Below are 14,703 nucleotides of genomic sequence, written 5' to 3' on the forward strand. Positions count from 1 at the left end.
CTTTACAAAATAAAAATCATTTTTAAGTATTCATGGATGATTAATCCAATCCAATCCATTTATGGCCAATTGGTTTGGGTTGGGTTTATTACAAAAATTGTACAAGCTTGACCCAACCCATAAAATTTTGATCGGGTTAGATATCAAGTCAATGACATTTGGTTGTAGTTTGAAACCTGGCGAATTCTAGGGTGCGTAAGTGAAACTCCTTACGCACCGTGGGTAAGTTTCGGTAAAAAGAACAAGAATGCTTCACGTCCGTCCGATTTTAAAATTAGAAAATGAAACTATTATGATCGATTAAGATATGATGAAAATATTACACTGGATAAAATAAAAAAAATATGAGATTTTTTTTCTCCTCCGAGCATGTTACCCCGCTGGCAATGATGACACTGGTGACGACGGGGACGAGGGTGAGATAGGTGAGCCAGGCCTCACGCTTGAAGGTCATGATATAAGCGAAGACGACGGTGAAGAAGGGGGTGGTGGTGCCGACGGCTTGGTTGAAAGACACCGGAAGGTAGCGGAGGGAGACATTGTCGAAAACGATGAAAATGCAGAAGACGAGGCTGAGGGTGGCGATCTTGAGGAACTGGAGGCAGGAGCGAATGGTCTGCATGGGGACCATCTTGAGCCAGGCGATGACAACATAGCTAAAAAGGGAGCAGGTGATCATGTGGCACATGGAGGAAGATAGGATACTTGAAGCCATAGTTGTTCAGAAGGTACTAGTTGAGGAGTAGTACCCCAATGTTGGAGCAGTACCACGCCGACACCAATCCAATCGTGAAGAGATGACTTGAGGACTTCATTTCCGTCACGCCGACACAGCAGATCTGAGAGGCTTTGGCTTAATAATATGAGCCTGCTCAATGGATCTGAGAATCCGCTCCGGAGAAGAAAAAAATTGCCGCTCCATGGATTTTTTTTTCTTTTTTCTCTCTCCTCCGAGCATGTTACCCCGCTGGCAATGAAGACACCGAGGACTTTGACGACCATGAAGGCGCTGGTGGAGTCGAGGCCGGAGGTTGGTTCGTCAAGGAAGAGCACGATAGGGTCGTGGATGATGTTGGTGTCAATGGAGATGCGGCAACGTTCGTCGCCGGAGACGTCGTGGTGGCCCTTGTAGCCAATGACCAAAGGAGGGAAAAGCTTGGAGGAGAGAGAGGGGTGATTGGAGACCAAAGGAGGGAGAAGCTTGGAGGAGAGAGAAAAAAGATCTAGTGTAAACAATTTCATCATATTTTAATCGATCTTAACCGTTTAATTTTTTAATTTTAAAATCAGACGAACGTGATGTATTTGTTTTTTTTTTTACCAAAACTTGCACACGATGCGTAAGGAGCTATCACAAGAGACTAAGTTCCCCATTGCTTGAGATAGGTTTAGCTCATCAGTCATGTGGTTATATACCATTTTGTGATATGTGTGCTTTCAAAGTAACAAACAAAAGATAAAAGTTTCCCATATAATAATGAGTCATGCAAAGTTTTATACTATTATTTAATTGTTATAATTACCAAATCATATTACTATTTTTCATAAATGTGTTTTTATTGCCAATTTAATTCTCTAATTAATTTTTTCGTTTCCCCTCCCACCTTATATATATCACATTTCATATCTTATTTCAGACACATCACAAAACCTCATTTTTCTCTCTTTCTCGTTTTCCTTTTTTGTGTTTGAATTAAGATGTGTTACATCTTAGATGTTTTTATTATATCCTTGACAATTTGCATGCAATACCATGAATAAATTCTTTATGACAATATTCCCATGCCTAAAAAAAGATATTATTTGCACCACTTCCAACATATTCGATGTTGAATATATATCTCTTTGGTAAAAATAGAAAAAAGGGACGGGTGGTGGTAACTTGTAAGTCGCATAGTTTTATTGATTATCCCACGATTTTATCGTTGTTATATATTTTATCGCATATTCCTAACTATTTGACAATGACAATAATTTTATTTTATATTTTCTTTTAGTTTATATCTCTAAAGTAATCTAAAGTTAAAAAAATTATGTAAATGCATAGATGCATGCACAAAAAGAAGTGTGAACACTGCATTAATTAAAAATTTATCTATGCTAAAATTTGTTTGACTCTTCCCTTGTCTGTTTTCTAAATTTGTCCCTAACTACCGATATTAAGTTACGATAACGATAGTCTTTTGTAAAAAAAAAAAAAAATATGATTGTGTCAATAAAAATGTTTTTTAATAACAAAAAAAGAGTTATGATAATGAGATTTTGATGTGTTACACTACCCAGTTAAACTGGCATCTATAAAGCGCTATATTCTATCACATTATTTTGTTAAAAAAAATATATTCTTAATTCTCAGGCGTTGCAAACAATCTCAAAGGTAAAACAACGCTATATAACTTGGCTTGCTAGTATTCTCTCATTTTCTTGAATTTGGATTGAGGTCACCTGTGACTTGCTCAGGTTGCTAATAATAACTTAATTTTAAATTGATTAATTTGATTTATCTTTCGATATATGAATTTTTTTTGTCCTGTGATAACAATATGCATTTATATAAAAAAAAAACAACTCAATTTGAATTTGTCAAGAAACAACAACAGCAAAATGTACTGGAATATGTGCTTCTATACAAAAGAAAGTCTAGTGCATTGCTAGAAAAGCCATCACAAAAGGGAAGGAAAAAGAAGTCGGTGACATTATCAGCTAAGAACTAGTGGGTGCTTGAAAAAAAAATCATAAGAAATAATTATTTTTAATAAGATATTATGGTAACTTAAAAATGTGTTTTTAAATAAATTAATCAAAATGAATGCTTATATTTAATTTGCAACACATTAGAATCGTATTTATTTAAATTAAATTAAAATTAAAACAATTTTTTTTTAATTTAATTTAGAGATAAAGTCTTTTTTATTTTTTTCCCCTCAAAAGTGTAAAACGTCTGTCATATGTAGGATGCTAGAAAACAGGGATAAAGTGAGAAGTTATAAATGAGGTTAGATCTGGCAACAAAAAAAATGACTAATCCTTTATAACACGATTGTTGTGATGAATTGAGGTTTAATTTTGTTTTGAACCGAAAGTACCTCAAATAAAAATGTCTCTGTCACTCTGTGGATACATTTAAAAAAAATGTAATAAAAGTTTAGCATGAATCGTATTTTTCTGGTGTATCTGCATGGATATGAAAGCTTCAATTGTAAAATTTATTCATCTGTATCTAATTATACATATAATCGAAACTTATATCATCATAATATGAGTTAAAAAACATTAACTGAAATAATATATAATTTAAAACTAACTATTTCCTATTTTTTTTCCTAGTTTTTTCTGTCTTTCTAGTTTCTCGACCCTTTAGGAAATGCACAGTCACAATAAAACTAAAATTAATCATAGTTTCTGCTCATTGCAAAACAAACATTCAGCTCCCATGTGAATGCACCTCGTGGAGTAAATCAAAGAAAGATTATGTTTTAATTTGTTTTGTTTTAGTTTGAATGTTTTAAATCCTTTGTCCTAATTAAAAATAACAAGAAAATGTGGATTCATAGGTGGATTCCATTAATCTTGTTGATTCTCCACTACATACCCTTGTCTCATCCCACACAGGGAAGACACCCCTAAAAAAACGAAAAGTCTTGCATAGTAAAAAATAATTGAAATTTGGCAGAGTGATTCGTGCATAATTCTTCAGTATTTTTAGTTTCTATAATATATTAATTTTTTGATTTTGATCCTTGTAAAAACAATATTTTTTTATTTTATTCCTTGCAGTAATTTTTTTTAGTCCTATAATATTTTATTCATTTTGAATTAGCTCCTTTCAAAAATTTTGGTAAAGACTAAAAACAAATATACATATTACAAGTACAAAAACCAAAAACTGAATATATTACAAGCATTAATTAAAACAAATAATTAGGACCGAAACTATATAAAAAAGAATATTACAAAGACTATTTAAAAAATATATATTTTATAACAATCAAAATAATAATTAATAATAATAAAAAGTATATTACAAGACTAAAAACTCATTTAAATATTTTTTTTTGTGTTCCCGTCCTTGTCCTTGATTTAGTGCATCTTTAATTCTTTCCCTTTTATGCCCCACCGAGAAGTTGCCTACTTAAGCTCCCATTCCTCTTTCACCGCTTCACACCACTGGCATCACCACCACATTCTTTATCTTTATGCGCGCTTAGAAGAATTGAAGGTGGTTTTCTTTTTCTTTTAATTAGTCTTAACCGTTTCTCTTCCTATGTTGGATCATGATACATGCTTCTATTTTCCTTATTTAACGGTTTAATTTTACTATATAGTAAGTATCGGGCACTTCTTGTTCTATTCAGTCGTACATACCTCTCTTTTCTCTTTGCTCTCTGATTCAGCTCTTCTCTCTTTTTTTCACATAATGATAATAATAATAATACCTTTTTCCTTTCATATAATTATGTAATTGAATCCTAAAGGAGTTTCATTTGGGGTGATTGTTCTTCTGGGGTGGCAGGGATTTTGATAAAAATCAAAGCTTTGGAATTTCACTCATCATGGATAAGGCAGAGAAAGCTGTGCAGAAGAGCTACTTTGATGTATTGGGTTTGTGCTGTTCCTCGGAGGTTCCTCTTATTGAAAACATCTTGAAACCTCTCGAAGGAATCAAAGAAGTTTCAGTCATCGTTCCATCACGAACTGTCATTGTTGTCCATGACACTCTTGTCATTTCGCAACTTCAAATTGGTAAAATTATTCTCTCAAATCAGTTCATCTTGTTTTCATTTTGATTATCTTGTTTGTTATTCTATATGCAGAAAAGTATCAGCAACACGTCTTTTAACACAACTTTCTAATTGGTTGAAATTTCTTATGTGTCTCACTCTTTATTTTTTTGTTTAATTTAATAATTTTTAATCAATTTTAATTAATAGTAAGATATGTGTTAAAAGAATTGTCACATATCCGACGTGGCACACATGCACTTGTGTTTGATCACATGCGGTAGAGAAGGGAATTGGGCAAATGCTTAACCTTCATTGATTGGACCATTCCACAGTGGATTACCTAACTTTTTTGAAATGGTTTATCGAATTTCGGGTAAAATATTCTGTTCTATGTTTAAATGTGTTAGTTATGAAAACGAGTTTTTGGTACTTTACTAGTTACGGGAAATAGTTAGTTTTTTTTTTTTTTTAATAATTGTCTGAATAAGTTACAAAAATGTTTTTCTTCAAAAAGTTGAGAAACGCCAATTTGACCGTGCTGAAAGCTAGCACACAAGAGGCTTGCTTTTGCTGATGATCTTGCGTATTTCCCTATCATTTTTCCATGAAATAAGAGCACCATTGTCATCTTTTCACAAAGTTTCCTTTTACCCAAAAAAACGTAACGTGATGATGTTAAAGATGCATTACTAATAAAAGGGAAATACACCTTTATCTTAACTTTTTCATCTGGACAGAAATAATGACTAAATGTGCTTCTTTAGATTAGAGTCTACAAATATCATGTTTGCAGTGAGTAAAATAGATTTGCAAACTTTGTGCTGTATATGTTTTAGATTTTGGGTTCTTAAGATTAATTCACTAGCGAGAAAATTGATTTTAAGGACAGAGACACAATTTTTTAATAACTTATATGTATTTACATTTTAAAGGTGATTTTAATTTATTATTAAAAAAATTAATTCTTTTAACTCACTTTAAATGTTTTCTATTATTAAAAATTAAGTTAACATTAATTATTTCAAAATCTAAATAATGAAAAATTATTAGAATGAGATGAGAGATAATAATTGCATCCTATATCATACATGCTCTAAATAAAGGGTGGCCGTTTTATATATATATATATATATATATATATATATATATATATAATAATAAAACTTTAGTGAATAAACAATATTTAATACTTGCCGTAACCATTACATAAACTAATAAAACTATTGAGTATGAGGATTTGGCATGTTGGTTTGACTTCTTACATACACAATTTATTTTTGCAACAATTGCTATTCTTACTTTTTTTTTTGCATTATCATGTTGTATATAAATTTGAAATTATATTAATATACACTACAATTTAGGTACTACTAGTATAGATTAAGGAGTGCAACTGTAACATCGGTAGTAATTAGTTATACATACTTTACCTAGTGGAAAAAGGAGTCCTATCTGTAGCATTTGTGCACTATGAATAAAGTTAGGCTGTTTATATCCTTTTGCTTTATATGGTCATCACCTTTAGATTTTTTATAGAAAAAAAAGAATTGATTTTCTTGCAAAACTATCTCACATAATAAGGCCAAAATAAATAATGGCTTGTGAACGGTTGTGATGACAGTGAAGGCACTGAATCAAGCAAGGCTAGAAGCAAATATCAGAGTGTATGGGGACGAAAAGCACCAAAAGAGATGGCCAAGCCCTTACTCAATTGCCTCTGGTGTGTTACTTTTGCTTTCTCTCCTCAAATTTGTGTTCCATCCCTTAAAATATTTGGCACTAGGAGCGGTTGCTGTGGGTGCCTACCCAATCATCTTAAAGGCCATTGTCTCCATTCGGAACCTTAGGCTGGACATCAACATTCTTATGCTTATAGCAGGTAATTAATTTCATCTATTTTTAGTTTTTTTTTTTGTGTGGTACAATGATTACACTGAAATTAGAATGTATGACTTTATACATAATTATCTATACTCTCCACCACTATGCCTTTCCAATATTTATTTTTGGTCCTTATACTATACGGCAATTAGTTGATGTCTTTTTGGCAGCACGTAAGTACAAGGTGGATTGAGAAAGTAGTTTCTATAATTATAAAATTACTATAAATAAAAAAGTTATCCCTACTTTCGTTGTGCCCTTTTACTAGTGGACAAAGGGCAGACCTTGTTTTCTTCTTCATAAATTTGAATTGAGAACATTTAATAAAAAAATGGAATGGGTATTTTCTTTTCCCTACACTTTCAGTTTGTGAATGTTTAGTTGGACGTACTGCTGCCTGATTCACAATTCAATTATTTAATTTTCTTGAGATTCATGATCAATTGAGAAACTTCCAATGCGGATGAACTGGAAAAAAAATGGTTGAGATGCTAGATTAACTATATATAACACATTTTGGATCATATATTTACAAAAAATAATGACTATAGAATATTTAATTTCTTCAAATAGAAGTTTTAACTTCTATAATGATTTATGATGTCTTCAGATAAACTTTGAAAAACCACTTCTGCCATGTTTTTTTTAATATTTTTTTACCCTTTAACTTTTAAAAAGTATTGAATGCATTTTCAAAATCTTCTTATTTTATCTTAAAACCTTTTGAATATATTTTAAATAAAAAATTCTAAAAAAGCAATAGAAAAGGACCTTCACATTCAAATCTGTATATTCTTTCCTTTTATTATTCATGATAGAACTTAATTTTTTTTTTTGGGAGTGATTAAATTTTCAGCACACCTTCCTTTAAAGTAACACGCACCCTTATTTATTTTTGTTTTTTAAATTAGTTATTCTTTTTTTTTATTATTTTCGTTTATAACGTATGCTTTTAAACTTTTATTTAAACTAATTTTCTTATTTAATTGAAATGTAAAAGCAACCGTACAATAACTTGTAATAAAGAAATGATAATAGTTCTTGAAACAATACTCTTGTTTCTCATTAAACTCAAACTCTACCCAAAACAATTCGTCAAAACAAAAATCTTAAATAACGACACACAGATTCTGTCTTGTATAAAATATTTATATATTTAGATTTATTTCTTTTGTCACTTAAGATAATTATGTGAAGAATCACATGATAAGATTCTCGATCATATCCTTGTAACACATATGCACGATTCTCTTTTTCAATTTTTGAAACTTAAACAACTTCATATATTCTTGTCATGCAAAGTGATAAACAATAAATCCTTAAAACTAAATAAAACTACACATAATTTGTCATATATAAAGTGTTGTGTTTGAAAAGTGCATTTACAACGCAGTGTATTACGGAAGCTGAAACTATATATTAATTAGCTTGGGTTAAGACGTGAAAAATAGCATCAAATTAATGTGCTTGGTGAAGCGCATCCAAATTAACATGCTGGAAATCTGCCATGTAACAAACATTACAGTTTGCTCATAAAACCGGCATGCATGGCATGTCATCCCAAAATTATGTTTGATGAAACCGCCCTTAGAACTTAGAAGTATAATTCACACTGCACAAAGTATTTTTTGCTGTGTATGTAAGAACTTGTATTATTGAAGCGACGTGAAAGCGACAAACTTGACCCCCCAAAATATCTTTGCTAGCTAGAAGCTATCAAACATGTGATAGAAACAAACTAGAAAGAAGATATATGCTAACTTCGTCTTACATATACAAGACGTGATGGAATCAAACTAGATCAGAAATTCTTAAGTAGCATAGCCATAGGTATCCAAATTAAGTAATTAGATGAGTAAATGTATTTTTTTTTGTAGAGATGGGTGTATTTTTGTTTTTTTAATATAACTTATAAATGTTATATATGCTAAAATATATATAATATCGATTTTGAATTTCTAAGATAAACATGATTTACTTTAAATTTCTTTTAATTATATCTTTGCTGCTTATATAAAACCTGCAATAGAAAGTTAATAAGAGAATAAATGCAATGTAATGTAGAGCAGAAAATTGCGCTGGATGAGTAAATATACAAGACAAGATATAGGATTAGCTAGAAATAAATACATTAGAGAGAAAGTTGGAAAGCCACTTATAGAAGAAATTAAAAAAGATGGGTAACCGCTAACTTGCCTTAAGTAAGGACATTATTTGGGAGTTTAAACCAAATAGAGGGTAGCCTATAAATGCGGATAAACGCCAATACTTTATATATATATATATATATATATATATATATATATATATATATATATATATATATATATATATATAATATCGTGACATTATTTGATTTATAATAAATATTTTATATTTTGTCAGTATAATTATTTTTTACATTATTATTCAATCACAACTTATAAATCATATTTATTATAACTTTTGATTGGTTGATTGGTTGATAGTGTACTTTTTTTACACTAACAATATTAAACTTTGATTTATGTAACCGACTCATTCCAATGAGAAAAGGTTTGTTGCTATATGTTATATATTTTAGCTGTTCAAAACATAGAACTTTTTTTTTGAAACTTTTAAAATATAGAATTCAAGAAAGAGAGGGTATTTTTTTTATTGTTATACAATTAACTTCTACTTATTAAACAAATATTACTATAACAAGGGTCTTGCTAACTAGTATTTTTAGTACATTAATTAAAGAATTAATAAGAAAAAATATTTATTATATAAATCGTAGAAGAATATTAAAAAAATCATGAACATAACAATTTTTCACTTTTTAATAAAAATATTTTTACTTTTAATTTCTTAACTAATGTGGTTAGTACACACTGATTAACATTTAGACATTTGGATGTCACAGTCCCACTAATTTCTTTTTATTTGACAGTTATTGGGACAATTGTTATGAATGATTATTTGGAAGCAGGCACCATTGTTTTCCTCTTCTCAATTGCAGAATGGCTAGAGTCAAGGGCAAGTCATAAGGTATTTATTTCTGTTTCTTGCTTAAAATTGACTCAAGATTAGTGGACCCATATTCTATTGTAAACCCTTATTAGATAATTGAGGTAACCTGTTCGAACACACAAACACACATATTCTTGAATTAATCAAGGTACTCATTCATTTATTTATTATTCATGCTTAACACTGGCTCAAGAATTAATGTATCATTCTTGAATTAATAAAAAGAATAAGTGGACCCAGATTCTATTGTAAAGCTTTATTAGATAATTGAAGTGACCGCTGTTCAAACACACATACACGTTCCATATCATTATAATATACTTATGAATACTGATTTTTTTTTTGTTGAATGCTTATTAATAATGATTGTCATGCTATAGGTAAGAACATTAAACAATCTAGGCTATACAAAAGAAGACTAATTGCCTTATTGATTAGAAAAAAGTATGCAAAATGTGTTATTTAAGACTGAAAGGATTATTATTATCATCGTTATATAGGCAATGAAGAAAACTGAATCAATGAGCCAATGTTTTACATTTGATGTTCTCTATAGAACACAAAAGCAGGGTTCTCTGTTTCAATTCTCATAGTAAGTATTGTAAAGCTTCTAAATACAATGTCTTTGGATTCAGGCAAATGCAGTAATGTCATCGTTGATGAACATAACCCCTCAAAAAGCAGTCATAGCTGAAACAGGAGAGGTTGTGGACGCTGATGAGGTGAAAATAGACACTGTTTTAGCAGTTAAAGCAGGCGAGGTGATACCCATTGATGGAGTTGTTTTAGATGGAACCTGTGAAGTTGATGAGAAAACTTTGACTGGGGAATCATTCCCTGTGGCAAAACAAAAGGATTCTACTGTATGGGCTGGCACCATCAATTTAAATGGTAAAAATTCTTAGTTTCAATTATATTTAATGTGTCATTAGTGCTTGCTAGAGAAAATATAAGGAGAAAAAAAAAGTTGATATTTGTTTTTTCCTATACCAAGTTGGTGAAGTCAATGTGTTTTCCTTGATTGATTAAAAGGTTATATTAGTGTGAAAACTACTGCACTAGCTGAGGATTGTGTGGTGGCTAAAATGGCCAAGCTTGTTGAAGAAGCTCAAAACAGCAAAACCAGCATTCAGAGATTGATTGACAAGTTTGCCAAGTTTTATACCCCAGGTTAGTCATACATAATCTGCAACATTTGTTTTAATCATTCTTGAACTGAAAAACTAATTTTGAATAGTCATGGTCTTTAGTAAGTTGTTGTCAAATGTTAAAGAGATAAAAGGTCATTTTTTGACAACGAAACACAGCTTTATGTGATATATAACTTTATGGTCATGTTTTCTTTTTTCTGTAATTGCTTTATTGCTTGCATTCAATTTCATTGTCCTTACATTTTGTTGGTAATGTTTTTTCAGGCGTTGTAATCATATCAGCTCTTGTAGCGGTGATTCCACTTGCGTTAAAACAACATAATGAGAAACATTGGCTTCATTTTGCACTGGTTGTTTTAGTAAGTGCATGTCCATGTGCACTCATCCTTTCAACGCCAGTTGCAACTTTTTGTGCTTACTCCAAAGCAGCCACATCAGGTCTTCTCATCAAAGGGGGTGATCATCTTGAAACACTTGCAAAAATTAAGGTCATGGCCTTTGACAAAACGGGTACCATAACGAAGGGTGAATTTGTGGTCACACATTTTCAATCTCTTTCAGATGACATTGATTTGAACACATTGGCTTACTGGTAAGGATGGCTCTTGTTTCCCCCTCTTACACTGCTATTTCTATCCATCTTTCTTTGAAATGTAAACTTAATAATAGTGATAGATTTTATGTGTGTTTAATAGGCTAATAGCATACATACTATAATCTTGTTAGGAAATTTCTGAAGGCTATTTTGAATGTAGATTAAATAGATAGTTGAATTATGAGATCAATGAGTTTAGATTCAACTTTTCAGGGTGTCAAGCATAGAGAGCAAGTCAAGCCATCCATTGGCAGCAGCAATTGTTGATTATGGAAGGTCTCTCTCCGTTGAACCAGAGCCAGAAAAGGTGACTGAATTTGAAAATTTCCCTGGAGAAGGAATATGTGGTAAAATTGAAGGCAGAGTTATTTACATTGGAAATAAAAAAATTGCCACAAGAGCTGGTTCTGAAACAGGTGAGTCCCTTTTCCATTGAGGATTAACCTGGTAGCAATACTATCATGCTTTTTGAAAGAGATTACAATGTATTTCAATATCCCTTTTAGCTAATGACAACTGACCCCTATGGTTTATGCTCTCTAGAGGTCAACACTTTTTTTTCTTCTGTTTCTTGGAACTGAGTGAAGTGTTCATTGTGATTTGTGATGGTTTTGTTTTGCAGTTCCTATCTTACAAGGTGAAATTGAAAGAGGAAAGACCACTGGATACATATACTTGGGAGCAACCCCACTTGGATTTTTCTCTCTTTCAGATACCTGCAGATTAGGGGTTCAGGAGGCAATAGGGCAGTTGAAGTCATTGGGAATCAAAACCGCTATGCTCACTGGAGATAGTCAATCTGCTGCAATGCAAGCACAGGAGCAGGTGTGTGATTTTATATGGTTAAACCTTTCTGAATATAATATGGCTAAATTGTAGCAAGCTGCACCATTCTGAACTTATATGCTTTGTCAAGTGAATTGAACTTTTTTTTTTATGCTCGAAGATGTCACTAGGCAATTCCTTTTTCTATGCATAGATATCTGAATATGCTCTACTGTTAGCATTAAGTATTAACTTCCCATGGACAAGTTGAAGTCATGGAACCTGAGTTAAATACTAATTGCAACATTGATTTCATCTACAGCTGGGGCATTCTCTGGAGTTAGTCCATGCAGAACTTTTGCCAGAGGACAAGGTCAAAATCATCTCAGAATTTAAGAAGGAAGGCCCAACAGCCATGATTGGAGACGGCCTAAACGACGCGCCGGCATTAGCTGCAGCTGATATTGGAATCTCAATGGGCATTTCAGGTTCTGCATTGGCAAGTGAGACAGGCAATATAATTCTTATGTCAAATGACATTAGGAAGATACCAGAAGCCATTAAACTTGCAAGAAAAGCTCGTAGGAAAGTGTTAGAAAACATTGTTTTGTCAATCATGACTAAGGCTGCGATTCTTGGTTTGGCCATTGGTGGTCATCCACTTGTTTGGGCAGCAGTTGTGGCTGATGTTGGAACATGTCTATTGGTCATCTTTAACAGCATGTTACTTCTGCGAAAAGGACACAACCATGGAGGAAAATGTTGTAGATCTTCTACTAAACCACATAACCACAAAAATGGATGTGGTGGCAGTCATGGTAGTTCCTCTCATCATCACCATCATCATGAGCATGATCAACAACATCAACATGAGCATCATAGCCACAAGCATTGTTGCTCAGACAAGACAAAAAAGATGTCCCAACCTCAGAAATGTGGTGGTGCTCATGGTAGTTCCTCTCATCATCATCACCATCAACATCAACATGAACAACATAACCATGACCAACACGATCAACATGAACATCATAATCATGACCAACTCGATCAACGTGAACATCATGGACATAGTCAACATGATCAACATCATCAGAAGTGTGCCTCACAAACATGTTCCTCAACATGTCCACCCTGCTCTTCAAATTCAAGTTTTGGTGGAATTGTTAACCATTGTAACACCATGAAGGCTCATGATCAATGTAAAGGAAGTGATGAATTCCATGAACATGATCACTGTCATCATGGAAGATGTGACAAGAATCACGATGAAGTCCACAAGCATGACACCGAAGATAATCATGCAGTTGCAGAAAAAAGGCATGGTAGTTGTTTGGGACATAAGAACCATGGGACAAAGCACTGCCACAACCAAAATCTTGACAAGGTTACTCATGATAGTGCTTCACATAGTTCTCCTTGCCACCTCAATCTCCCTTGTAAAAAAGAAAGCCAACAATTTACTCATAATCATTGCCACCTGATCCATGGTTGTGAAAATCTGAAAGACCATGAATCCAAAGATGTTTTAAGATCCAACCATGACATCCAGCATGAAAAATCAGGTTGTCATTCTGATTTTGAGAAGCATGAGACAGGTGAAATATCCATTGACATCATCACTGAGTATGTTGAATTAGCTTCAAGTTTGGAGGAGAAAGGAAAAGGTTCCTGCAGGGAAGACTGCTCAGACACATGCGGGAATTTGGCTGCTGTGTGTGGCTGTGAGAGTTCAAATGAGAGAGAAGACATCGCATGTTGCAGAAACGAGGACTCTTCAAAAGAATGCAAGGAATCTCCAATTATGCATGTTTGTGATGGTTTAAATAAGAGAGAAGTTGGTGGATGTTGCAAGAGCTACATGAAGGAATGCTGTGCCAAACTTGGTCACTCATCAAGACCTAGATTTGTAGGAGGTTTGTCAGAAATTATTACAGAATAGGTGCAGTTGACTCCAGCGTAAGCAACAGATGTCAGCATGCTAGCTTGTTCTTGCAAATTTATATTTATTTAGAAGATTTTTAGTGACATGAATGAAAGCCCGTAAAATATTACTGCTCATGTATATAGTTTGAGGAGCTTGACATGACCAACATAGATTTTTACGTAAGTCTGGTATGGCCCTTTATTTTGGGGTTTTAGTTATAGGGAATTGGGCTCCTAAAGGAGAAGGGGAATTCACTTTGGCAGTTGTTTGGATATATGTTAAGGGCTTCTTCCTTTTTTTATATTTAATATATGTTGCTTATATACTATACTATGAACGTAGTACTCATTAACATTAATATAAGAAGTTGACAACTATATGTCAATCTCATCTCAATTGTGTGTTGCTCCTTTTGTGCCTTATTTAACTCGTTCCAATGATAGACTCAATTTACATCATAAAAAAGTAATGAACTTGAACTACCATTAAGTTTAGATGATCTCTTGTTTTTTTTCTAGGAAATATATTGTTAGCTTAATTTTGATAATATAATGATTTTTACAGTGTTAACTAATTAAAAATTACTCATGATATGAAAAGTACAAAATTCAATAATTTATGATTTGATCACCATATAATTTTTTTCTATGCTATTAGTCTAATTAAATT

General features: G+C 32.4%; 2 protein-coding genes across 3 annotated transcripts; one reads left to right on the top strand and one right to left on the bottom strand.

Moving 5' to 3' along the window:
- Window positions 1-257: 257 nt before the first annotated feature.
- Window positions 258-1,158, bottom strand: LOC100818092 (probable sugar phosphate/phosphate translocator At3g11320). Its single transcript, XM_006593461.4, has one exon. It carries the CDS (start codon window positions 713-715, stop codon window positions 320-322), a length of 396 nt encoding a protein of 131 aa, XP_006593524.1. The 5' UTR covers window positions 716-1,158; the 3' UTR covers window positions 258-319.
- A 2,959-nt stretch (window positions 1,159-4,117) lies between these two features.
- On the top strand, window positions 4,118-14,430 carry LOC100817567 (cadmium/zinc-transporting ATPase HMA3). Of its 2 annotated transcripts, none has more exons than XM_006593460.4 (10): window positions 4,118-4,219; window positions 4,514-4,743; window positions 6,346-6,603; window positions 9,520-9,617; window positions 10,235-10,490; window positions 10,632-10,769; window positions 11,015-11,342; window positions 11,559-11,761; window positions 11,968-12,170; window positions 12,433-14,430. In XM_006593460.4, the coding sequence occupies exons 2-10, from the start codon at window positions 4,554-4,556 to the stop codon at window positions 14,047-14,049; spliced, it is 3,291 nt and encodes a 1,096-aa protein (XP_006593523.1). In that variant the 5' UTR covers window positions 4,118-4,219; window positions 4,514-4,553; the 3' UTR covers window positions 14,050-14,430. The 2 variants fall into 2 exon arrangements, with proteins under 2 accessions (XP_006593523.1, XP_040863919.1); XM_041007985.1 differs by having other exon boundaries at window positions 4,146-4,219; window positions 4,459-4,743.
- Window positions 14,431-14,703: the final 273 nt, after the last annotated feature.

This window comes from Glycine max, chromosome 13 (assembly GCF_000004515.6).
Source record: "Glycine max cultivar Williams 82 chromosome 13, Glycine_max_v4.0, whole genome shotgun sequence".
NCBI classification, from domain to species: Eukaryota; Viridiplantae; Streptophyta; class Magnoliopsida; order Fabales; family Fabaceae; genus Glycine; species Glycine max.